We start from the raw sequence: 23,722 nt of genomic DNA on the forward strand, positions 1-23,722 counted from the left end.
TAACTGGAAGGTGTTTCATATAACAGAAGTTAAATTTGCCTTACAGAGATTCACTTGATTTAAAATGTGTATCTTAGGTTCTAGAGCTCCTAGACCCTGAGATTAGCTCAGTTGGTTAAAACTTGGTTGTAATAATGCCAAGGTCATGGGTTCAATCCCCTGTGTGGGCCATTGACTTGAGAGTTGGACTTGATGATCCTTGAGGGTCCCTTCCAACTCAGAATAGTCTGTGTGTGATTCTGTATGTGTGACTTTCTGGAGCTCTCCTGCAAGGGAGTCTGGGGCAGCAAATATTGCTACTTCAGAAGAATGGTTGTTGAAAGAATTTTGTCAGGATAATTTTGTTGGAAGATCCAAGCAATATGCTAATATATCATTATTTCTGAGTAGTAGCATGCCTGCATGGCCCTTTGTGTTAAAGCAGACACAGTAAATAATTTCTTGAAATGAAGTAAGAAGCTGTTTTACACTCTGTGACCAGCCATTCTTGCTGGGCTGTGATGTGTGTTCTCCATCCTCCAGTTGGCTGTAAAAAGGGCTGGGCCTGGGTTTTACTCTTCCTGAGTACCTTGGGAGTAAACCTTTAAGATCTCTTGCAGGGCTGTTGGCTATTACACAAGGTTTAATTTTAAACTTAGGAATGGTTCTGATATTAATGAGCGAGATGATATCAGGGTTGCCAGCAGTGCTATACAGAATTTTTGAGTTTCACAGTTAGCTTTTGTACTGCTGATACTATTTCACTTTGACAGGAGTAGTCTGGGTTCCCAAGAAGTAACAAACATCTACTCAGTACTGTAATGACTTCTTAGAGATTCGTGTTCTTGGATTTAGTAAGGTAGTGAAACCACTGCTTGAGACACACTTTAATGAATGTCTTAAAGATCTGCAGATCAGCAGGTATAAGTGATAAAATGCTGAATTTGAAACTTTTTTCCTTCCTAGTCAGCAGGAAGTTTGTGGTGCCAAGCTGCTGAGATGCAGTTCTGATGTGACAGCTGTGCAGGCTTTCCAAATGTTGTTCTGCTTGGGGAGGGTTTTGGTATTTGGTGTGTGTTGGGTTTTTTAAGCTAACTTCAGTTTTACTCACTAGTGCTGCTTAATTGGTGTAGATATTGACAAGTGTTGTGGGATGCTTCTCTTTGCCACTGTCACATTATTCCCTCAACAGAAGTTTCAGTTGTGATTTCACAAGTTTCTGGTCCCCTTGGAGATTTCCAGGGTTTGATACAGCATTAAATGCTATTATACTTTTTCATCATTCAAACCTAAAGCAACTAAACTCCTACAAGCTTTTCTCAAAGCTGAGAGCAGCTTGAACAGAAGTTGTATTAAATCACTTCTTCAGAAATCTGCATTTCTTGCTGTGTGTCGTTGATAATCCTGCTGAGTTAGGATTGTTCTGCTTCTGTGCTGTTTGTCAAGGTGACTACACAGTAAGGGAGGCTGATCCTGTGTGTACTACACAGAAGCTGCTCATGTGGTAATTAACAAAACTTCTTATGAGACTAGTAGAGGTTTTGAGAAAGCAGAAGCAAACAGATGGAGTGGGTGTTGGCATTGCACAGCAGGGATGCTTAGCTCTTCATAAGTGGGTCAGTAATCTAGAGCAGAGGCTAAATAAGTACAGAGGTCCTTTTGACACCAGCCCTCTAAGTAATTTGTAGTTATCTTGCTGAATCCTCCCAGCAAGCCAGTGGGATTCTAATCACATAATCCCTGTGTATTCTGAAACTAAATGTTGGCACATGAGTTCACTTTTCTGAAACACATAGTGAATTTGGTGGCATTTAAGATCCTGTCTGTGTGCTCTGCCTTGCACTGTTGACATGGGCACAAGAAACAGTCGATGGAGAAACGGAGCATGAGCTTCCTTCTTCTATTGGAGTGGTTTCTTCCATATTAGCCTGGATTATTCTGTTGGATAGAGAATCCTAGAATGGTTTGGGTTGGAAGAAACCTTAAGGATCATTTAGTTCCAGCCCTTCTGCCCTGGTCATGTGCAGGGATGCCTTCACTAGGCAAGGTTCCTCAAAGCCTAGTCCATAAATACTTTGTCACTACTGGTGGCTAAAATCCAAGCATTCAACTAATCAAGCCATGCCATGTAGTGAATTATAAACTGTCATGTTCATAGTCTGTCATTATTTTAAAAGTTGCTTCAGTGTGATGGCACAGAGTATTGGAATCCAAAGCTGGGAAACACAAATAACTATTTTTTAGCATCCCAGTATTTTGTTGTATCAGCTGTGTGGCGTTTTTGTCTTGGAGTGTAGATATGCTTAATTTTTGCTTCTCTTGAATAAAACCATAAACCAGTTGCTTTTGTAAAATGCCTGATAATGTACAACTAATAAAAGAATTTAGTTTGGTCAGGTTTGGGATAATGTTGACCTGGACTTTGGTAGCTACCTCCTATATCACTGAAATTGAAAAAAAAAATAGAGAGGGAGAAAAGAAAGCAAGCTGGGGATCAGCTGTACCTGAGTTCATCTGTATCACAGGTTGAATTCTGCCTCTGTGCTGACATTTGGGTAATGTGACAATTGTACTGGATTTTTTTATCTTATGTGAAGGGTGAGTAATAATAGCGATAACCTGCCTGTAGGGAGAACTCCCCAGGTACAAGTGTAGTCCTCATCCTCCAGCATGTCAAAACCACTGACTCTTTCCCAGAAGAATCCGTCTTTCCCTGTGATTTCTCTGACCCATTGTTGCACCCTCACAGCACTGCTGTATCTCCTGTCCTTACAGGTTTCCTTGTTCTCCTGCTGACTCTGCATTGGTGAGACCACAACTTGAGTTTTGTGTTCAGTTCTGGGCCCCTCAGTTCAGGAAAGAGATTGAGGGGCTGGAGCAGAGCCAGAGAAGAGCAACGAGGCTGGAGAAGGGACTGGAGCACAAGTGCTGTGGGGAGAGGCTGAGGGAGCTGGGGGTGTTTAGCCTGGAGAAGAGGAGGCTCAGAGGTGACCTCAGCACTGTCTGGAACTGCCTGAAGGGAAGTTCTGGCCAGCTGGGGGTTGGTCTCTTCTCCCAGGCACTCAGCAATAGGACAAGGGGGCACGATGGGCTCAAGCTCTGCCAGGGGAAATTGGAGATCAGAAAAAACTTCTTTGCAGAGAGAGTGCTCAGGCATTGGAATGGGCTGCCCAGAGAGGGGGTGGATTCCCCATCCCTGGAGGTTTTTAAGGTGAGCTTGGCCGTGGCACTGAGTGCCATGATCTGGTAAAGGGACTGGAGTTGGACGAAGGGTTGGACTTGATGATCTGGGAGGTCTTTTCCAACCCAATCCATTCTATGATTCCATGATTCTGTGGTCTGCATGATACAGTGTTGAACTGAGCTATGAGGCCGCTTATGGTTTAGGTGCACCTTTTCTTCCAATCTCTGCAGGAGGATAAATAGGTGCCTCCCGTCAGTCTCAGCACCTCTGGCTTTCATTTGTTTTGGCTTTGTGTGGTGAATGCAGCTCTAGTGCATGCCCTGACAGTCTATTCATAGTTGTGAGGAAGGGTACAGCTAAAACATATATCTAAATGGTGTACCTCTGTTTTCTTTTTCCATGTGTTTGTGCTTTCATCTCAGTAGTGGAGAATGGTTTGGTATGGCATCAAACACCTTCCTGATCAATAGCATCAACTTTCTACTATTAATGTCAACAGGTTTTTTTGTTGGCATTAGTATTTATTTTACAGTTATTCTGTAAACTTGGTTTTAATACTGTGTGGAAAGATACTCAACTGAACTACATTGCAAAAGCAACATTGAATGTTGATGAAAAGCTGTTTGGCAGCTATCTGGCTGAAGTAAGATTTTAAGATCCATTTTCTTAAATCCCAGTTTAGAGGTTGTTTGCTGTGGTGCTGGTGCCTTGCAGGTGCTTTGGAGTGTCAGGTGAAATGCAGCAGTTGCTTCCAGAGCAGAGCCAAGGCTGATGCTCCTGCCTGGGTCTTGCTTTCCAGCCTGCTTTGAGGACTACCTGAAAAATGCTTTTTCTTGCTAAACATCTAAATATGTATGCAGAGAATGTAGTCTTAAATGTGTTCTCTGTCCTCTTTGTTTAACTTGTGGAGAGCATTCCTGTGCTATCATTTTCAGAAGCTTATCTTTGCTTTCTTTCTGCAGCCTCCCAGTTCTGACTTGGAGGGGCTCAAATCCTGACATTACTTTGAATGATGTAGATGATCTATGACATTTACAGTCCACAATTAGACTTGTAAAGCACCTGGCTTCTACTTCCAATGTGAGATGAGTTCTGAATTTTTGAATGATGCAGAGTCAAATTAAAAACCTTACAGTGGGTTCCATGGTTTTGGGAATGTGGAAGTTTGTCAGGGAGTGTTGGGAATGTGAAGCAAACGGCTACAAGTGAAGTGTTTGGTTGGAATAACTGACTGTCTTCACCAATACTGGTGTTTCTTCAAGCTTGTTAGGATGAAGCAGTAATATTTCAAATATTTTAAAGCCATAACTGTTGTATATTTTTTACATCAGCCAATAGTAGTAGGGGTTTTTAAACTGCTGTCATGAAACCAATCACACTCTGATTCCTTGGGAAATAATGTGTTGGTAGGTAAGCATTGTGCTCAGAAAACCTTTCTGATTTTTTTCCTTGAAGTAGAAATGTAGTAGTATGTATTATACATAAAATGTATATTGACTGCTTCTGAAGTCTTTAATGGTTTTGCATTTGGTTGTTGTTTAGTTGGGTTTTTTTTCTGAATAAATATCCAGGGCTTTCTTCTCCATGTGACTTCAGAGCCTAAAAGGCTGCTCTTGATGTTAAAGTGTATAGTGCTACTGACACTTGACTACTTCTCTATATTTGTGTACAGTGTCCTGGAAATAAATCCAATATATCTTAATTTTGTTGTATTTCTGATGTAGTCTGCCAGGCAAAGAAATGTCCTGTTCAAAGATGGAATAACTGGCTTGGCACTGGTGCTTGAGAGGAAACAAATACTTTAAAAATATGACTGCTTGGTGCCTTTTTCTTCAGATAACTGAGTAAAAAGTGATTTCTAGTTTAGGTGTGAAGAGCACAGATTTTCTTGAGTGAAACCTGTTCTATGAGCAAGCATGTTTTCTTTAATTCCTAGGGAATATTTGTCAGGGAAGTGATCACATAGCTGCCCACAGTAACCTACTTTTGAGAATGCTTTTGATCATCAGTAGAGCAGAGTTGTCAACCTGATGTGGCTTCTGGAATAGATTTTCAAGCTTTAATATCTTTCCCCAAAATACGTTACTTCAGATGAGAGCAATACAGAAATGAATTTGTTCCTGCTCATGTTAAAGCCATAGGAAATGGGTGATTTCAACAGTTAAACTGGGGAGGAGGAAAAGTTTCTCTGAAACTGTTTTAGGAGAGTTCCCAACTTCTGCTAAGCTATTGATGAGTGAGTTAGCAAAGAGGGCAGCACCAGGCAGTTGCATTGGCATGGAAGATCCTAAAACAAGATTGCTGTCCAGACAGAGGTAAAGTCTCCTTTCCCAGAAACTAAACTTGGCACTGTCAGAGGGTTTGTAGCAGAGCTGGGATAATTCAGTGTTTAGGTTGGGGGATGGACATTGATTCTTAATCACAACTTATATATATAAAGAATGTCCTCAAACCATCTACTGTATCTCGGTCTGGATGCATTCACTTAGATGTAAATTGGTTCCCTAATGTTTCAAGACTACAGTTGAACATCTTAAGCTTTCAAAAATAAGTGTATTTATTTGAGACAGTACTTCAAAATTCACTGAAGTACAATTTTTATTGCTGAGATTACAGGAAGAACATGCTTGTAAATTGTTTGTTGATAAACTGTCTCCCTTTTCTCATGACAGGATTATTGAGGATAAAGCAGAGCCCCCTCTGCTTTTCTCTTGTAGGAATTTCAATAAAAATAATTCTTTAGAACAAAGCCAAAGATATTTTCTGTAAGTATGGCAAGAGAGAGCTGAAATGTTGGGGAGTTTTGGCCAAGATTAACTTCATAATCCTGCAATCCTCCTTGTGATATCTGGTGCTATGAATACTTTGGATGCATTCTATGGAAATATGTAGGAGAGGGATCAAAATGCCCTGGCTCTTCAGTCCCATAATTATGGTGGGACTTAAATCTTGTCTTTGTGTTCTCTGTAGAAGACTAAAAGATAAAGTTATAAACAAAAGGATGCTGGCTCTAATTACATGTGTGTAAAATGACATGTTGGAACTCCAGGTTGCAGAACACCTTTAGATGCTGTGTGGACAAGAATGGGAAATAAAAATTCATGTGAGGTTTGACTTCAAGTCTCTGTGAAATTTAATTTCTAAACTTGAGTTTAGCAGTCAATAAGACAGTGTTTCAAGTGTTCCTTACATCTGTTTAGAAGCTACTTGTAGGCATTTTCTTAAGCAGATTTAGCTTATGTTTTATCACAAAACTAAACTTAAAGATTAGATAACTGATAGTTCCTAAAAGATTTCTCAGTGTCTTTTAAGCTGGTGGAAGAAGTGAGTCTGTTCATGGAAATAGCAGCTTGTCTAATACTAGTATTCCTGAATTGTACATTTTTTATACCCTTACTCACAGAAGGAGCTGAATAACTTTGCAACTTCTGTGGTTCTTGTCTTCAGAAAGGTACTTTAAATAAATGCCTTTTTGAAGCCTATTGTGAAAACAGTGCTTTGAGCATTTCTTAGTAAAAACGTTGTGAACTGGTCAATCTGTACGTCCTGTTAATTGGGAGGATCCATCATGGGTGGGGTGTGACAGACTGCAGTGAAGGATCAAAGCAGAGTAAGCCAAGAAGTTAAATACTGTCATACTCTCCTTCTTTAACCCTTCCTTAGCTTTTACATCATAGCCTGAAGTTAATTTTTTTTTGCTTCCTCCTGTGTGATTCATAGCATCAGTGTATTGCATAAGTAGGGTAGGATGGAGAATTAATGTGTGTGTAAGATAATGCTTTTTTCTCTCATAGTGTATTTTTCCACTACCGCAACTTAGTACTCAAATGGCTACTTAGCAGCAAGGCTTTACTCCTGGTGTATCCCTGTTTGTCCCAGGCTGGGAGAGCTCCTTCCAGTATACAGAGACTCCAAAAGAGCTGGAGCGGGACTTTGGACAAGGGCCTGGAAGGACAGGACACAGGGAATGGCTTCCCAGTGCCAGAGGGCAGGGTTAGATGGATATTGGGAAGGAATTGCTGGCTGGGAGGGTGGGCAGGCCCTGGCACAGGTTGGGCAGAGAAGCTGTGGCTGCTCCTGGATCCCTGGAAGTGTCCAAGGCCAGGCTGGACAGGGCTTGGAGCAACCTGGAACAGTGGAAGGTGTCCCTGCCCATGATCCCTGCCATGAGATGAGCTTTAAGGTCACTCTTGATTGAAATTAAGAGTAGCAATTGTGTTCCTGTTAATTGAGTGAGGTTCAATTATAAATACTCAAACATAACTGTTGGTTTTTGCCGCAGCTGTGGCGGGTGTTGAGGACTGAATTGCTGTAGCTGAGGTTAAGCTGTAGTATAGACATAGCTCAGGTTACAGCATCTTACAGTGATGTCATCCTGAAAAAGGAAGTCTTAGAGTATTAAACAAAGATACTTAGGGCTGCCAGTTTTAACCTCGTGCAATTCAGGAAGCCATGTGACTTACCCACATAATTTGTTAGAGTTGGTGTGCCAAGCAGAAAGTGTTGCCATGTCATTTGAACTTGGTCAACGTGTGAAAATACAAATGTGCAAGATACTTGGCCAGTAGCAAAATGCTGCATAGTTCAAAGGAGCTTGTATCTCGAGTCAGAAGGAAAAAATGTTGAATTTTGGGGATTCTTTTGTGTACTAACCAGATCACTGGATAAAGGCTCGGGGGATGTGGATTTTGGCCTTGGCTCTGCTGTTTTTTCTCAGGTAACATTAGAAGTTTTCAGTTTGCTGTTATTTTTCAGTCTATAAACTGTGTTTTGTTTTGGTTTTTTTTTCATAAGGACTGATAATGCCACTTTACCTCACTGCTGTAGGGTGTATTATTTATTTAGTGAATAAGTTTAACATATTTTTTTCTATTGGAGTATCAGTGATGTGAAAGCAAATTTGGGGGAGAAAATATGAGCTGTTGCAATTTGAGATTTCTTTATGTACAAGTAACTGTTGGTCCTTGTTAGGATTGCTTTAATGATAGGAAGCAGGAGGAGTCGGAATCAAAAATAAGTGTTAAAACTTGCTTCATTTTTAAATGCAGTTAATTGTCAGGTTGACAACTGGGGCTGGGGCTGTTGAGTTTTAGGCAAATGAAAAATAGCAACTTGTGAATACTGTAGTGACTTACCTGCTCAGTAAATCCTTTATAGAGAGCTCTAACTAGGAAGAGTGATGTCTGCATATGGCAGTTCGTGCTGCCATTAAGAAGACATACTAGTAATTCAAGAAAAATATGTTGACTGTGCATTATTGTCAACACTGACCCCTAAATTATCTCATAAATAGCATTTTTTCTCCAACAGAGCAATCTGTCCTTACCCAGCCCCAGTCAATGCTAAAGTATTCCCTGGCTTGCTGTAGTAATTCATGTCTTTATATCCAGCAGCTACTGAGAGTGGTGGAGATTCCTCTCCTCATTATACTCTTCTTCTGTACAAGTCAGCCAATTTAGTTTTCTTGGTAGTGCAACGAAACACCTGAGTGCTGTTTTTACTCGTGTGAATGTTTTATGACAACTTGCCCAGTTTTACAGGGAAAACTTGCATAATGCACAGCTCTGGCTGTTAGCCCAGCAAGAATTTATAGGCTAAACAAGATACTGCAGGTCTTTTGCTGCTGCAGCTTTGAAGACCAATAGCTGTGTGATAGGCTCCCTGCTGCTTTAATCCTGCCTGTAATCTACACCTGCTAATTTAATAAAAGTAATTTCCCATATCTTGTTTACTACTTGTTTTTGTTCACTTACTCTGACTTGGCCCCTGTGCTGATTGGTGGAAAACTTCTAAAATTTACTGTGTGCAGTGCCATAGCCTCATCATGAGCAGCTTTCTTTGGCCTCTGTCACAATGCATTGTTTGAAGCCGACTGGCAGGATACAAGAGAACAATCAGGAGCTGGAGTGAGTTCACATCTCGCTGCATATGCTTCAAAATTGGCAGAAGAACAATGAGGTTGGGGAAATCCCCTTCAACCAGCGGTGCACAGTGATCTGACTTTAGTGTCTGTTCAGAAAAAGATCCTCCAAATTGTGGCCTTTTCATTATGAAATGTACAAGCAAGTTTCAGTAGACTGGGAGGTGAAAATCTTCACTTAAAAGTCTTCACTTACTATTGTTGGTAAATGGACCATTGCTTTGGATGCTTGGTCTGTTTTCTTGGGGACTGGGTAGAGAAGAGCCCGGTGCAAAAGAAGCACGTGCTTGAGTTTTACTTAAATATGCAGAATTTCAGAGATACTCCTTAGTTGAATTAGTGAGTTATCTCCATAAACTTGTCTTCACTTCCCCTTAGTTTTGTGGGAGGCTTCAAGTCAAGTTCCTCTGATTCTGGAGATAATTTTAACTCACTGTAGTTTTGCAGTTTTGAACATGAAGAAAGGCTGATACCAACTGATGTGGAATCTTGCAACTTTGTGACACTGAAGTTGTGTTTGAAATGGTGTTTGACTTTAGGTGTTTGGTAGAAAAAGTCTTTTCTCTTTAGTAGATAACTCAAAGGTTCCTCTCAGGAATTCCACCTACATTTCCAAGAGTGGCTTCTGAACCTTGCTGTGTTTGTGTAAGGCTATGCCAGCACAGCCTCCAGTCATCAAACCTCATTGATAATTCTTTGCTGTCCTTCTGTCATAAATATCCTCTTCTATTATAGTGGGGGGAACTTAACTACAAACTTAAAAGTCTTACCAGGAAAAGAATTCAAATGAAAATGCCTTTTCAATTCCTTGTATTTAAATTTTGGATGTCCAATGTTCTGTTTGCCCTATGTACCTGTCTTGCAGACTGATGCAAAAAAAAAAAAATCAAAAAATCTTCTGTCCCCTTTACTTCTCAATTAGGTGACTATAGGAAGAAAACAGAAGGCCTAGTAAGGTGATTTCACCTGTTGCAAGCAGCATTGGTGGCAGCCGTTAAAAAATGCTGTAATACTCTGTTAAATGATGAGAAGACATTTTTACTAGAGTCCAGTGACACTGTGTGTGTTCATCATGTGGAAACCTTTCAGTGATCTGGCCAGCAACCACAGGCATTCCAGGAAGGATTTAATCTCTCTCCTGCCAGCAAGAATCCACATAACCGTTTGCTTGGATGTAAATGTTTCTCAAGCCTTTGAAAGTGCCATCTCTTTGGCTGCCACAGGACAAAGAGACAGAGCAGGGCAGCTGCCACCTCAGCAGGGAGCAAGTGTTGGTAGATCAGGGTTGACTCCTGGTGGGTGGAGTGAGGAAAGGAAACTGCTGGATGTCCCTGGGAAAGCGCTTTAGGTGTTGTGCAATTGCATGTGAGGCAAGAGCACTTGTGGGCATCATCTTCAGATGCGTGTTCTGGGCGTGGATCATGAGCAAGATGTCGAAGACTTCAGGAGTTAGCCATGATCTTAAGCATCTTTTCTGCCTAAGCTCCAGTCTGTGAAGCTCAGGGAATAGACTTTGAGTCTTGTTCTAGAGGTCTCCCACATACTGGTGTCTGACACAGGGTCCTGTATTCCCTTTGGGGCCTGAGGAGACAGAGGCCTCTAATTAGGCACCTTTGCTATTGCGTTCTTGATTTTGCCTTAGAATGAGGTGATATAATACTCAGCACACATGCTAAGTGCATTTTATAAAAAACCCTTGATTTCTTGTGTCTCCACAGTGAAACTCTTCAAGCCTTTAAAGTGGTTTCCTTGCTAGTTGTGGATTTTTTTTAATATTCCTCATGAAGTATGGACTTTGCTGGAGTATTGATAACATCAGTGACTTAATTTTGTGTTTATTTAACAAACAGTGGAGGCCTTCCTCAGTACGTTACTTGGGGAAGCTTCATCTAAGGCTCAAGCTTTAACTCCACTTGAAATACCTTACAGGAAACACCGTCTGCCTTAGTAATGTGATATTTGATGTGTCTTTTGAGTTTTCCTGGAGGTGTGGATCAAGGTCAGTGTATTCTTTGCTTCACCAGCTTTCTGCCAGCAGGATCTGCAGCAGGGTCAGTCAGACTTCCCTGCATTGACCACATCTCATTATGTATCCTGTGCTTGTTTGTTTCTTGAAAGGGGTGTATTTTATCAATTCTAAACAAAGTATTGAAAGGACCCGTAGCAGTTGTTCTAAGTGTAATCTTTTTCCCAAGGTAACTTATTTTTTGAGGTCTGTGGACAAGAGAAATGTAATGCAGAGTTCATCTCTCCCCCTCACTACCCCAAATAAACAGTTTGAGAAGGTTAATCAAAATATCTCATGTTTTCTCAGCTGTCCATCAGTTGCAAAACAGCCCACGCAAGGAGCAGCATCAGCCACTCACCCACTTGGAGGATGACGGACTAGTTGAGAAAAATTATTTGGCTTGGCCCTTGCTTGGTAGCTGTACCTGTTAGCTTGTGGGAAGAGCTTTCACCACACCTACTGTGACTAACAGTGGTTGGAGAACTTGAGATAAAGGTCATTTTTTAATGTCTGTTGAAAATATGATCTCCTGTGAGATTTCTCTCTGCTGTTAACAAACCAATTTGTTGTGGAATATATCAGCCAATATTGTGCCAGATATGTCTTCATACACTTTGTCCTTTGACACTTCTGATTCTCTTAAGGTCTGTCTAGGAGCATTAATGTGGAACTGCCCTGGGTGCCCTCTCAGCTCCCTGCCTGATATATAGAATATAGGTAGATACATAGAATAGTTTCAGTTTCTAAAGATACTGTGAGAAACTGCAGCAGTGAGAAAACCTTTATTAGATGAAATAGTGTAATGAATGACAGCAGTGTAGGAATTATAAGTTACCATTTCAGAAGTGCCATCTTAAAGCATAAACATCCACATCCTCAGAGCTTGTGGGTCTACCTGATAACAGGTTTTTTGTTTAATTCCTTTTTTTTTTTGTTTGTGTTACCTCTACCCATTGCTTGGTTAATCTCTGGAGAGCTGCCATTGTGAATGCTGTTGTTCACTAGATACAGGACATGTAGAAGTCACTGTTTTTGTGGCTGTTTTTTGAACATGTGATTTTAGGGGAAGGATTTCTGTGCCTTGGTTCTTATCTCCAGTCAAGACTGCTTTAGTGTTTGTGAGTTCATAGTTGCTGAAAGCTGTGGTGTTTGTTTGAGAGGAGGGAACTGCAGGGCAAATTTTCCAAGGAAGACCTTAGCTCATGATTTCCACAGGCTGCTTTTGCATGCTCCACATCTTTGGTCTCTGAGCATAAGACTCGTGGCCAGCTCCCTGCTGAGTCTTGAGGGAGGCTGAGCTGCATTGCATGTCTTTTGTTTCTCAGTCCTGAACACCGTCTCTCTGCTGCTCAGCTTTGCCACTCAGAAGGTTCTAAGGCTTTGCTCCTCACCTGACTGTGAACAGAGAGTAAAAAGAGTCCTTGATAGCATCTGCCTCTGAACAGGCCATATGGACAACAAGAAAAGAAACAGATGTTTTACTTCAGCTTGATGTCCATGGCATCCTGGGAAAACTGCTCTTGACCTTGGAGGTGCTATCATTCCAGCAGCTCCCAGCTTTGAGGCAGAAATAAAGGCAGCACTGATTGTTGTTGTCTGCTTTATTTTGCCTGACAATGGTCAGGATTTGGGAGAAGGGAGGAGGATAAAGTGCTTTCAAGAGGCCTCTTATATCTGTATTTTTGCCTTTGTAGGCAGTTTGTTGCATGTGTGAGCAGGACAAGTGTACCTTTAGAAAAAGCAACAGAAGCATATACTGTTCAAGATGACTTGTTGGCCTGGTACTCTGCAAAACTGGAAGAAACTGCCAGCCCTGAAAGGTGCACTGGGCATCTCAGATACTGGGCTTTAACACTGTGTACATCACGTTCTACTTTTGTGTCCCCTGTGGACATTCTTGAAGTTTTAATATGAAGTAAATGGGAGTTACTCAGTGACTTTTTTCTTTTCCCACAGTGTTAGAGAGGTTAATTGTATCCTGTGCCTCCTGCTTTTCTGGCTATTTTGATGTGTTAATTTTTTAGCATACATCCATTTATAAGGAAGGTTATTAAGTCATTCTCCTTGGTTCAGGTGCTGCATTTTGTATTTGATGTAATGATTCTGAATATACTTTATAAATTCTATGTAAACTTTATTCGTAAAAGCGTTCTGAAAGATGAGAAGTTGTGTAATGGCTCCTGATTTATATTCCACTAAATATGCACATACATAAATATTTTTTTCTGTAGTGTGTCCTGAATGTGTACGTGGAGGAGGGAGGCAGGGAGAGAAGGTGCAGTTACCATTTTGAGCAAGTAATCTGTGTTACAATGTGCTTGAAGAATTAAAGTCTGCTTTTGAATTCTGGGGAAGAAGGGGAACAAATTCTATTATTTTTATTTTATTTATTATCTGTATAAAGCTTGTTGCTTCAATAAGTAAACCTGAGGGGCTGGTGACTCTTGAGGAAGCACTTGTGTCCAGCTGACAGCTTTACAACTGTGTTGTTGAGCTTGTGTTGAAAGAGAAATCTGTGCTCTCAGTTCTGCAAGAACTCTTTTTTTGGGAATCCAGGGCTTTCTTAGCCATTGCTTAGTATTCTTTTCCTAGACTAACAGGCTCTGCCTCTCCTTTGAGGAAGGGGAGAATTCAGTGTCAGGTCACCTGTCCACCTGTACTGGTGTGTAAGTATTGTAGATATTCATTTAATGCCCTTTAAAAGAATTTTTTTAGAGGTCTAATTTTCTACCTCATGTGCTGCCACACAATGCTCTCCATGGAATCTTTGTCCATTTTCTCTTAAGGACAAGTGCCACTGATGGTCTGTGTAAATAATTTTTAAGAAGAATTCATGTTTGTGTTTTTAATGTGACATTCATTAAGTTTTAGCTGATCCCTCTAGCAGATGCTTGGAAGGGAAATCATAATTTCTCACTGAATTACTGAATCCTTGCATTTTCTGTTGCAAGAAAATGAGATCAGGGCCTCTGTTTAACTTCATGTCATTCTCAAGCAGGAATGAACTGCTGTAGCTTTGAGTCGATGTTTGATGAATGTGTGTGCCTGGTTATGTACACTTGAGTGAGCAGACATTTTGTCACTGTAATATGGGATGATGGAGATGCAGGAAAAGACATTGGTCAGTTCTGCAGGGATGCAAAATGACTCAGAGGAGGACTATGGTGGATATTCCACGAAAGGAACTCAATGTTTGTGTTGTTATTGCAGATCACTTTAATGTTTTCTGAGTGAGCATAGTACAAGTAACCTTTCCCCTGTCTCCTCTGGCATGGACAAAAGAAACCATGAACAGGTGAGACACTTAGGCCAGCCAAAACCTGCATTTTACAGTGAGCTTTTGTTGAGGCACTTGGCTGTACAGGTAGCTGAGGTGCTCTTTGCAGAGACAGGTAATATAAATGGCATTGCTGCTCTCTGGTTTGTAGACATTTTAGGCTGTAATAATGAAAAATGCTAATTGTCAGTGCTTAGAAAGCACTTCCCCTGTACTCTGCGTTGGTGAGGCCACACCTTGAGTGTTGTGTTCAGTTCTGGGCCCCTCAGTTGAGGAAAGAGATTGAGGGGCTGGAGCGGGTCCAGAGAAGAGCAACGAGGCTGGAGAAGGGACTGGAGCACAAGTGCTGTGGGGAGAGGCTGAGGGAGCTGGGGGTGTTTAGCCTGGAGAAGAGGAGGCTCAGAGGTGACCTCAGCACTGTCTGGAACTGCCTGAAGGGAAGTTCTGGCCAGCTGGGGGTTGGTCTCTTCTCCCAGGCACTCAGCAATAGGACAAGGGGCACGATGGGCTCAAGCTCTGCCAGGGGAAATTGAAGTTGGAGATGAGAAAAAAATTCTTTGCAGAGAGAGTGCTCAGGCATTGGAATGGGCTGCCCAGAGAGGGGGTGGATCCATGTGAGTGCCATGATCTGGTAAAGGGACTGGAGTTGGCCCAAGGGTTGGATTTGATGATCTCAGAGGTCTTTTCCAACATAATTGTTTCTATGATGCTGTGATTCTATCAAATCAGAATATAAAGGCAGCTACACCTATTTTCATTTGAAACCCAGAATTAAGGAAACCATGGTAAGACACATTTGGTTGGAACTGTCTGTGCTGAGTACAATGCTGCATGTAAGCCAAGGAACCTTTTTAATTGTTGACTTTATTTTGTCTCTGTTATAGCTAACCCAATTCAGTCTTTCCTTTTATTGGAGACCTTGAGACCCTCTCTGAAATGGCTCCAAAGGTTTGGTGTATCTCCATCTTAGCTATTCTTGAACCTCAGTTCATGAGAAGATAAGTAATGCGAGAGGAAGGATTCTGTCCTTTCTTCTGTCAGTTCATTGATCCTTTTCTCAAAGGTAGGATCGGTGAAGTGCAATGGGCAGTGTCTTGTGAGTTCAGCCCAGCTACACCAGCGATGACTCTGAGCCTGAGTCTGTAGTGATGTTCCTGTCTTGGATTCCTGCTCAGTATATTCCTCTATAAAGTCTTGGATCTAACAGCTTATATAGCAGGCTTTATTGATTTATTTTTTTAAACACTCTACAAGGTACAGATCTTGAGTTTGCAGACTTCAGCCTGCTTTCTCAGGTAAATTTTACACAAGTGGCCCTGAGCAGAGCTAAAGCATTGACATCTGCCCATTTGTTATGAGGAAATGGGGTTCCATAAATTGAGTGGCCATTTTTCACTGCTCTAACTTGGAATGGTTGGTTTAGCTGTGTAGCTTTTGAAGCAAATTCTGTGCCTTTTTTATGCCTCTTTGACAAAACATCAGTCAAAGTAGTAAATCTTCTAAGTGTTAGGCTGGTGTAAAGGTATTTGTATGCTTGTGTTAAGTAACTCCTCTAGCTCAAGTGAAAAACTTGATCATCTTCATTTTTCTTGTTTTAGTCTATCAGTGAAAACCAGTGTCAGGCTCAGTACTATAGGGAAGACTTTGCATGACAATTCTAGAACTTGAAAACAACTTTCATTCTAACCTACTGCTTTAAAACAGATAAATAAAGAACTGTCGATTGCTGAAATTATTTTTCATTTCAGCCACAGCTCTAGCACTACAGATGCCTCAGAAAATGTAGACACAGACAAATTAGATTCAGTGGAGGGAAGGATCATGATTATAAGATGCAGGAGAAAGAAATGGAAAAGATTGCCTTGAACATGAACTTGGCAAACTTGTTAGTGGCTGTAGATTCTGAAAGATGTGAAAGATTCTGGAAGAATGTTAGGGCTTCAATGTAATACTTCACAAATAAGCAAATTAAATATGGAAGACCATTCTATAATGTTTTCTGTATAATGTGATCTTTGACTGGCACAATGCTATTTGCATTTCAGGGTTTTTTTGTCCTATTTCTAGTGCTACCGCTTCAGGTAAAGAGGAGGCTGCTGGGTGACCTCAGTGCCTTCTATCTTCTCCAGAGCTGTTCCACTTTGCAAGACTTTGAAGAAGAAAGTGTAACTGCAGTTATGAATTGTGGCGATATCTAACAACTTCTGTATAGAGTTTCAGGTACTTCATATGTAAAAAATCCTTAATGCAGTTCTACCTACTTTCATCTGATGCTGTACTTGTTGCAAGCATTTTATTCAGTATAATAAGTACCTCCGGCTGATGGCATTGCCAACACTGTAAATAGTGGTAGGATAGTTATTTGTTTATTCTGTCTCTCCGTAAGAATTGGTAATAAATTCATCGTATCAACAACCTGTAATATACAGAGATCAGCCTAAGCACGTTTATGATAATTTTTGGTTACTGTTTAAAACTCTGCTGACTTCAGGTTCTTTCAGCTACAGCCTCAAATAAAACATCTCTATAAAAATTAGTATTCTTGACAAGACCTACCACCTCTATCTTCTGTTTTGCAAAGGCACTTGGGGAAATGCAGGGATGGAAAGTGCAGGGATGTCTTGGAGTAATGTGCAGCATAGTGTTGTTTGCAGGCACCACCTTGTTGATGCTGTGGCCATAAGTATTTGGACAGTACTTGCACATACTTGCTTGGATCTGCAAGGCAGTACATCTGGCTTTTAACTGTGTTGGGAAACGGATCCTATTTAAGCAGCCTAGGCTGAGTACCAGTAGGCTTTAATAGCTGACATCTGGACATCAGTGAGGGGATTGTGGGTTGTTCTGTGTAGCTCCAGCTACTGAAGTGTCTAGTTTAGAATTTCTGCACAGCTAGCAAAGATGCAAATCACAGAATCATAGAATGGATTGGGTTGGAAAAGACCTCGGAGATCATCAAGTCCAACCCTTGGTCCAATTTTTTTCTGCTCTCCAACTTCAATTTCCCCTGGCAGAGCTTGAGCCCATCGTGCCCCCTTGTCCTATTGCTGAGTGCCTGGGAGAAGAGACCAACCCCCGCCTGGCCAGAACTTCCCTTCAGGCAGTTCCAGACAGTGCTGAGGTCACCTCTGAGCCTCCTCTTCTCCAGGCTAAACACTCCCAGCTCCCTCAGCCTCTCCCCACAGCACTTGTGCTCCAGTCCCTTCTCCAGCCTCGTTGCTCTTCTCTGGACCCGCTCCAGCCCCTCAATCTCTTTCCTCAACTGAGGGGCCCAGAACTGAACACAACACTCAAGGTGTGGCCTCACCAGTGCTGGGGACAGGGGAAGGGTCACTGCCCTGGGCCTGCTGGCCAGGCTGGTTTGGATCCGGGACAGGATCCCATTGGCCTTCTTGGCCACCTGGGCACACTGTTGGCTCCTGTTGAGCTTCCTGTCCCTCAGTCCCCCCAGGTCCCTCTGCCTGGCTGCTCTCCAGCCACTCTGTGCCCAGCCTGTAGCGCTGCAGGGGGTTGGGGTGGCCAAAGGGCAGGACCTGCACTTGGCCTTGTTGAACTTCATCCCATTGGAATCAGCCCATATCTCCGGTCTATCCAGATCCCTCTGCAGAGCCCTCCTGCCTTCCAGCAGGTCGACACTCCCTCCCAACTTGGTGTCATCAGCAAATTTGCTGATGATGGACTCAGTCCCCTCGTCTGAATCATCAATAAAGATGTTAAACAGGACTGGACCCAACACAGACCCCTGGGGAACACCACTGGTGACCGGCCACCAGCTGGATGCAGCTCCATTCACCAGCACTCTCTGGGCCCGGCCCTCCAGCCAGCTCCTAACCCAGCAGAGAGTGCCCCTGTCCAACCCATGTGTTCACTGAGATGAGGCTGTGCTGTCACAGACTAACATTAGTGTGCTGTTTGGTGATGCCCATCTTACTTTTTTCAGCCTTACCTTGCAGTGTCCTTTACAACCTAATCCTGTCACAAATACTAGAATTTGGTTTTGGGTAGTGTGCTCCAGATGATATGATGTCCATCTGTATTTTTGGACTCGTGGACTTAGTACAGCATGTTATTTTAGACTGCTTCATCCTGTGGTGTTTTTATCTGGTTATTCAGAATTTTGACATGGACTCTTAACTCCTCTGATAGGGATATACTGCATTAAAGCAATTATATTGTTTACTTATGAGTGTAGCACAGTCTGTTTGTGTCCATACTTCATGGGCGGATTAGTAATTCATCAGTAGTTGAACAAGGACTTGATAGTCCAGTTTTTGTAATAAGCTTACAGATAACTGTTATTTCCACTAATACAGTTTGTACTGTTGGTGCTGACTGGGGACATCATCCATATCGTCTAGATAAGGGAATACAAGTACTTTGGGGTTGTCTTTAATATTTGTTTTTTTTTCTGTGTCCACATTTTTCTTGTGCGTGTTACTATCTTCTGTTTTACTGAAGAAAGACCTTTTGTCTGAAAAATCAGGAAGCATTGCCACAGCTCTTTGCTGTTTAGGTAATTTCTTGCTTAGAGTATGGGGTTTTTGGAACTCAGATTTTCCTGTTAAAGGAAATGATGAAATGGAAGAAGTGAAGGCATACTGTGTACTGCTGCATGCTGATAGCCACATTAAAGATTCTTCTTGCCAGAATTGTACAGTATGATCTGAGATGCTGCTCCTTATAAGCAGATAAAAAGTCAGGTTGAATCACCAGCTCTTGCAACCCTTTCCATTTAGGGAGAGGCTCCAACTGAAGTAGCTTCAATTCCACCCTTGTTTGAGCCGTTCTTCACCATATCAGTCCTCTGGTCAGTCCAAAAAGGTCCCAAACCCCAGTTGTCCCAGGTTTTTTGTATAGCAGCTTAACCACATACCTTCTAGACTTTGACTTTCTCAGAAAATCCCTGAGTCTCAAAGAGAGCTTGTTAGTCCTTGCAAGTGTTTCTTCATCAGTTCTCCTTTGTCTTGGAAATAGTTTTCTCTTGTTAGACTTTCACATCACCTGGGACACAGCCAAATTGATGCTTTATATCCCTGCACTCCCTTAGAATAAATCCCCTTATTCCCAGGCACTCAGCAATAGGACAAGGGGGCACGATGGGCTCAAGCTCTGCCAGGGGAAACTGAAGTTGGAGATCAGAAAAATATCCTTTCTAGAGAGAGTGCTCAGGCATTGGAATGGGCTGCCCAGAGAGGGGGTGGATTCCCCATCCCTGGAGGTTTTTCAACTGAGCTTGGCCGTGGCACTGAGTGCCATGATCTGGTAAAGGGACTGGAGTTGGACCAAGGGTTGGACTTGATGATCTCGGAGGTCTTTTCCAACCCAATCGATTCTATGATTTGATGATTTGTGGGGTCTGCAAAAGTAGCAATCTAGTGTTCAAGCAGGCCTGCTCTGGGTGTGCTGGAGGCCACAGAACATGCTGATTTGCTGTTCTGAGCTAGTGTTGAAAAGATAAAAAACTAGCTTTCGTATTGTTGACCAAATGTTGACTTGTGTCTGTCAACAGCCAAATTGTTTTGAGAACAGCAGTGAAAATGGCCTTGATATAAAAGTATTGGTGAGAGCTCTGGTGAGATGAAGTATATTAGCCTTAAACTTGTATTTTGAAGTGTATTTAAGTGCTGTCTACACAGGAAAGATTTAAGTGCAACTTGGACACAGGAGCCAAATTATGTTTAGGAAACAATGATGATTTGTCAGTGCTGCAGTGAGTTCAAAAACAAACCACCCTGTTTGGTAAAATACAGAGCCTGAAGTTTGCTTCTAGACTGCAGCCTGGGGACAGTCTGCTTACTAAAAGTGAAATGGTGATATGTTTTGGCCATCTCCCTCCTAATAATTAAACTTGCCTGGGAACATTCCCAGGCACCACATCCAAATGACTCGGGACTGCCTTTTCCATACTCCTCACATCCCAGCTACCAGGACAGGGGTCTGCATCTGAACTGCCCAGTTCGGGCTGTCCCGATGGTGTGTGACTCTCAAACCTGGGAATTGTGTGGGAGAACACTAATTGGCACAGCCTGGTGCTGGGGAATGTCCTAGCTGCCTTCTGGCATACCATGATCATGTTCCGGGGACTGGGAATGATTCCAGACAAGGCTTAACTTATGAGTGCAGATGTTAGTTCTAAAATTTTTATGGACTAAATCATAGAAAGGACTTTTTGCATCACAAGGGGTTTTGGATGCTTCAGAAAGGTAGATTTAGGAGTGAATGACTCCTGTTTATTTTGACTAATTATGCACTACTAAAAATCTGTACCTCCTGTCTTCCTTTCAGATGGTTTAATGGTGGTTAAAACATGTTTCAGAATTCAGTCACCTTTTCAGCACCACCTTTCTGGGATAAGTAGATGTGTTTTCTCTCTGTCAGGCAATTGCTTGTGTATGAATGGACATACTGTGGCCTTTCATGGAACTGCTCTGTATGAAGCACAGTGTTTAGGTTTCTGAGGAATTTTGCTGTGATTTGGTGTGCATGTGTGTGAATATTAAAGAGTCTTAATTTACTGCCTGGGTGACATGGTGGAGGGATGGTCTCGCATCTTGTAGGCAATGGATCTTTTATGTGAGCAGGATTGCTGACAAACCACTTTATTTCCTCTGATGTTTCTTCCAGTGAACAGTAAAAGCTGTGTTGAGCTTAGTTTATTGATCATACAGAATGACTTTCTGCAGCTCTTCCATATTTGATTGTGGATTGTTGGAGTATAGTCCTAGTGTGGATCTCTCAGTAAAACATTGATGCTGCTCCCAGCTCTAAGCAGATGTATATCCTAGGAGATGGCATACTGTGTAAGCTGTTGGAGTAGTTTTACTCTAACTGGTTTCTTTCCTGTAACTCCTGGTCTGTCCTCCCTCCATGGTGTTCCGAGCATCATTCCAAGCTATGGCTCTGCCACACCTCGCTTAAGGATACTGTTTGTCTTTCTGTAGGTTGTGGAATATGCTGTCAGCTTTGATAGTTTGGATATTTATAGAGAAGAGATTAGTGGTATAAAATACTGTTCCTGTTCATCATGCTTTGTCAAGGACTGTGATGTTTTACTTTTGCATATATTATCTTAAAAGCCTCATGAACCAAATGCGTGGCGTGCCATGCTTACACCAGTGAGCGCTCCACAATTTTGGGAACGTGTAATCTGTGTGACAGCATCAGCTTTGGAGCGCTGCCTCGTATAAAGGATCCCTTGCTCAAAGGTATTGAGCTGTCAGAGCTGACTGTGTCAATTAATATGCAGCAGGCTTTGTGTCTGCTGATTGTTCTTCTAATTGCATGTACAGGATGATCTGTCTTGCCAGCAGTGGTGGTGCATATTTAAGGCACAGGACAGTGCAGGGATGCTCTCTGGTGTCCTGCAGGCTGCCTGTGTGTCTTCAGGGCGGCTGTTTCTATCCTTACAAAGCTTCTCAACATGAGCCAAGAGTGTGCCCAGGTGGCCAAGAAGGCCAGTGGGATCCTGGCCTGGATCAAAACTAGCGTGGCCAGCAGGCCCAGAGCAGTGACCCTTCCCCTGGACTCTGCCTTGGGGAGGCCACACCTTGAGTGTTGTGTTCAGGTCTGGGCCCCTCAGTTCAGGAAAGAGATTGAGGGGCTGGAGCGGGGCCAGAGAAGAGCAACGAGGCTGGAGAAGGGACTGGAGCACAAGTACTGTGGGGAGAGGCTGAGGGAGCTGGGGGTGTTTAGCCTGGAGAAGAGGAGGCTCAGAGGTGACCTCAGCACTGTCTGGAACTGCCTGAAGGGAAGTTGTGGCCAGGTGGGGGTTGGTCTCTTCTCCCAGGCACTCAGCAATAGGACAAGGGGGCACGGTGGGCTCAAGCTCTGCCAGGGAAAATTGAAGTTGGAGATGAGAAAAAACTTCTTTGCAGAGAGAGTGCTCAGGGATTGGAATGGGCTGCCCAGAGAGGGGGTGGATTCCCCATCCCTGGAGGTTTTTCAGCTGAGCTTGGCCGTGGCACTGAGTGCCATGATCTGGTAAAGGGACTGGAGTTGGACGAAGGGTTGGACTTGATGATCTTGGAGGTCTTTTCCAACCCAATCGATTCTTCTATATGATTCTATTCTGTTCTGGTAGCCCAGGGTTCTGGAGGCATTTTAGGAATGTGAAAGAGAGAGGCTGCAGGCTCTGCTGGTGCTGTGATGGTCACTATCCCTCTTTGCTCACTCGTCCTGGAGAGCTGTGATGCTCCTTGTGTCAGAGATGGATGGAACTTGTTAGGGACAATTGGCTTTTTTGAAGAGCTGAATCTGTGTCAGAGAATAGGCCTTTATCTCTGGCTCTACTGCTCTCTGCTAGACAAAGTCATCTAGTACAAAATTTCACTTGTGTCACAATCAGGAAGGCCATATTTTATTTAACATATTAATTTGTGATAAATGCAGGTTGCTGCTGCTGCCCACAGTTACGTTCTTGCTTCTGCTTGTGGTGCTCATGTAGCTCAGTGGTGAATAGGAGTGATCAGAGTGAAAAATAACTCTCAGAACTTGTATTTTCAGCCGCGTATGTCCTCTGGTCAGGTAGCCAGTTTATTGGTCTGTGTTGCTGCTCAAATGCATGGATGTTTCAGCCTCCCTAGGATTGCATTAGAAATAACATGTGTAGCACAGGCAGGAAGGGGACAAGACCTATTCACTCCTTTCACCAGTAGCCCACACTTAGGTTTTATTAAAGCAACTGTGGAACTGAGGTGGTTGTCAGCCCTGAAAGTGGTTTTAAGTCCAGTGCTGTGCTGTGTCTGCTCCTTTGTTTCATAACACTAATTAATTTTCCCTGTGTAACAAGGAGAAATAAAAACACCTACCTCACTTCCCTTAAGCGCTCTAACCAAACCTGTGGATTTATCAGCTAAATTTAGTGATTTAAATTTAAATCACAACGCCTATATTTAAAACTAGGAGTTTGGTGAACTTGAGTTCTTTCTGCTGCAACTTTTCAGACACTGGTAATTTCAAGGGTAACGTAGCAGCCAGTCAAGCTTCAGGTCTCCAGTTAGGAAGCAAAGGTGTAAGTTGCTTGTGAACCACATTTTCTTCCTTTCTGAGGTGCGAGATCTGGTTGTATTTACTTACATAAATTAAACTGTCCATTTTCAGTGGCCACAGAGCAAGTATGATGGAATTGAGCTTAATTTATGCTTGTGAAATCTGCTGCCTGTTTATGATCCTGTGCTGTTTTCTGCCACTGCTTTTAGTTTGTGTATATAACTGATGCTTCCTTTATGTTTGCTGTTGTGATCTTGTCCTTGGACCAGCTTGGTAAATACTTAGTTATCTCTCCTTCCCTTCCTGCTTCATTTAGCAATTGAAGGTTTATTACTCTGGAGTTGAATCTTAAAATGCAACACTGTA

The 23,722-nt window shown here is 42.4% G+C and overlaps 1 protein-coding gene across 3 annotated transcripts in view; it reads left to right on the plus strand.

Annotated features, from left to right (window-relative positions):
- The window catches only part of SMAD2 (SMAD family member 2), a 56,162-nt gene that overhangs the window by 15,489 nt on the left and 16,951 nt on the right, over positions 1–23,722 (plus strand). Inside the window, exon 1 of one of the 3 annotated variants that reach the window (XM_071580038.1) lies at positions 7,705–7,880. The exons of the other annotated variants lie outside the window; for them this stretch is intronic. Coding sequence (XP_071436139.1) covers positions 7,843–7,880 — 38 coding nt within the window. The 5' untranslated portion in view covers positions 7,705–7,842. Of the gene's footprint in view, positions 1–7,704; positions 7,881–23,722 lie in introns of those variants that run through there. 3 annotated transcript variants of the gene reach the window in all.

This window comes from Pithys albifrons, chromosome Z (genome assembly GCF_047495875.1).
Source record: "Pithys albifrons albifrons isolate INPA30051 chromosome Z, PitAlb_v1, whole genome shotgun sequence".
Classification (NCBI taxonomy): domain Eukaryota; kingdom Metazoa; phylum Chordata; class Aves; order Passeriformes; family Thamnophilidae; genus Pithys; species Pithys albifrons.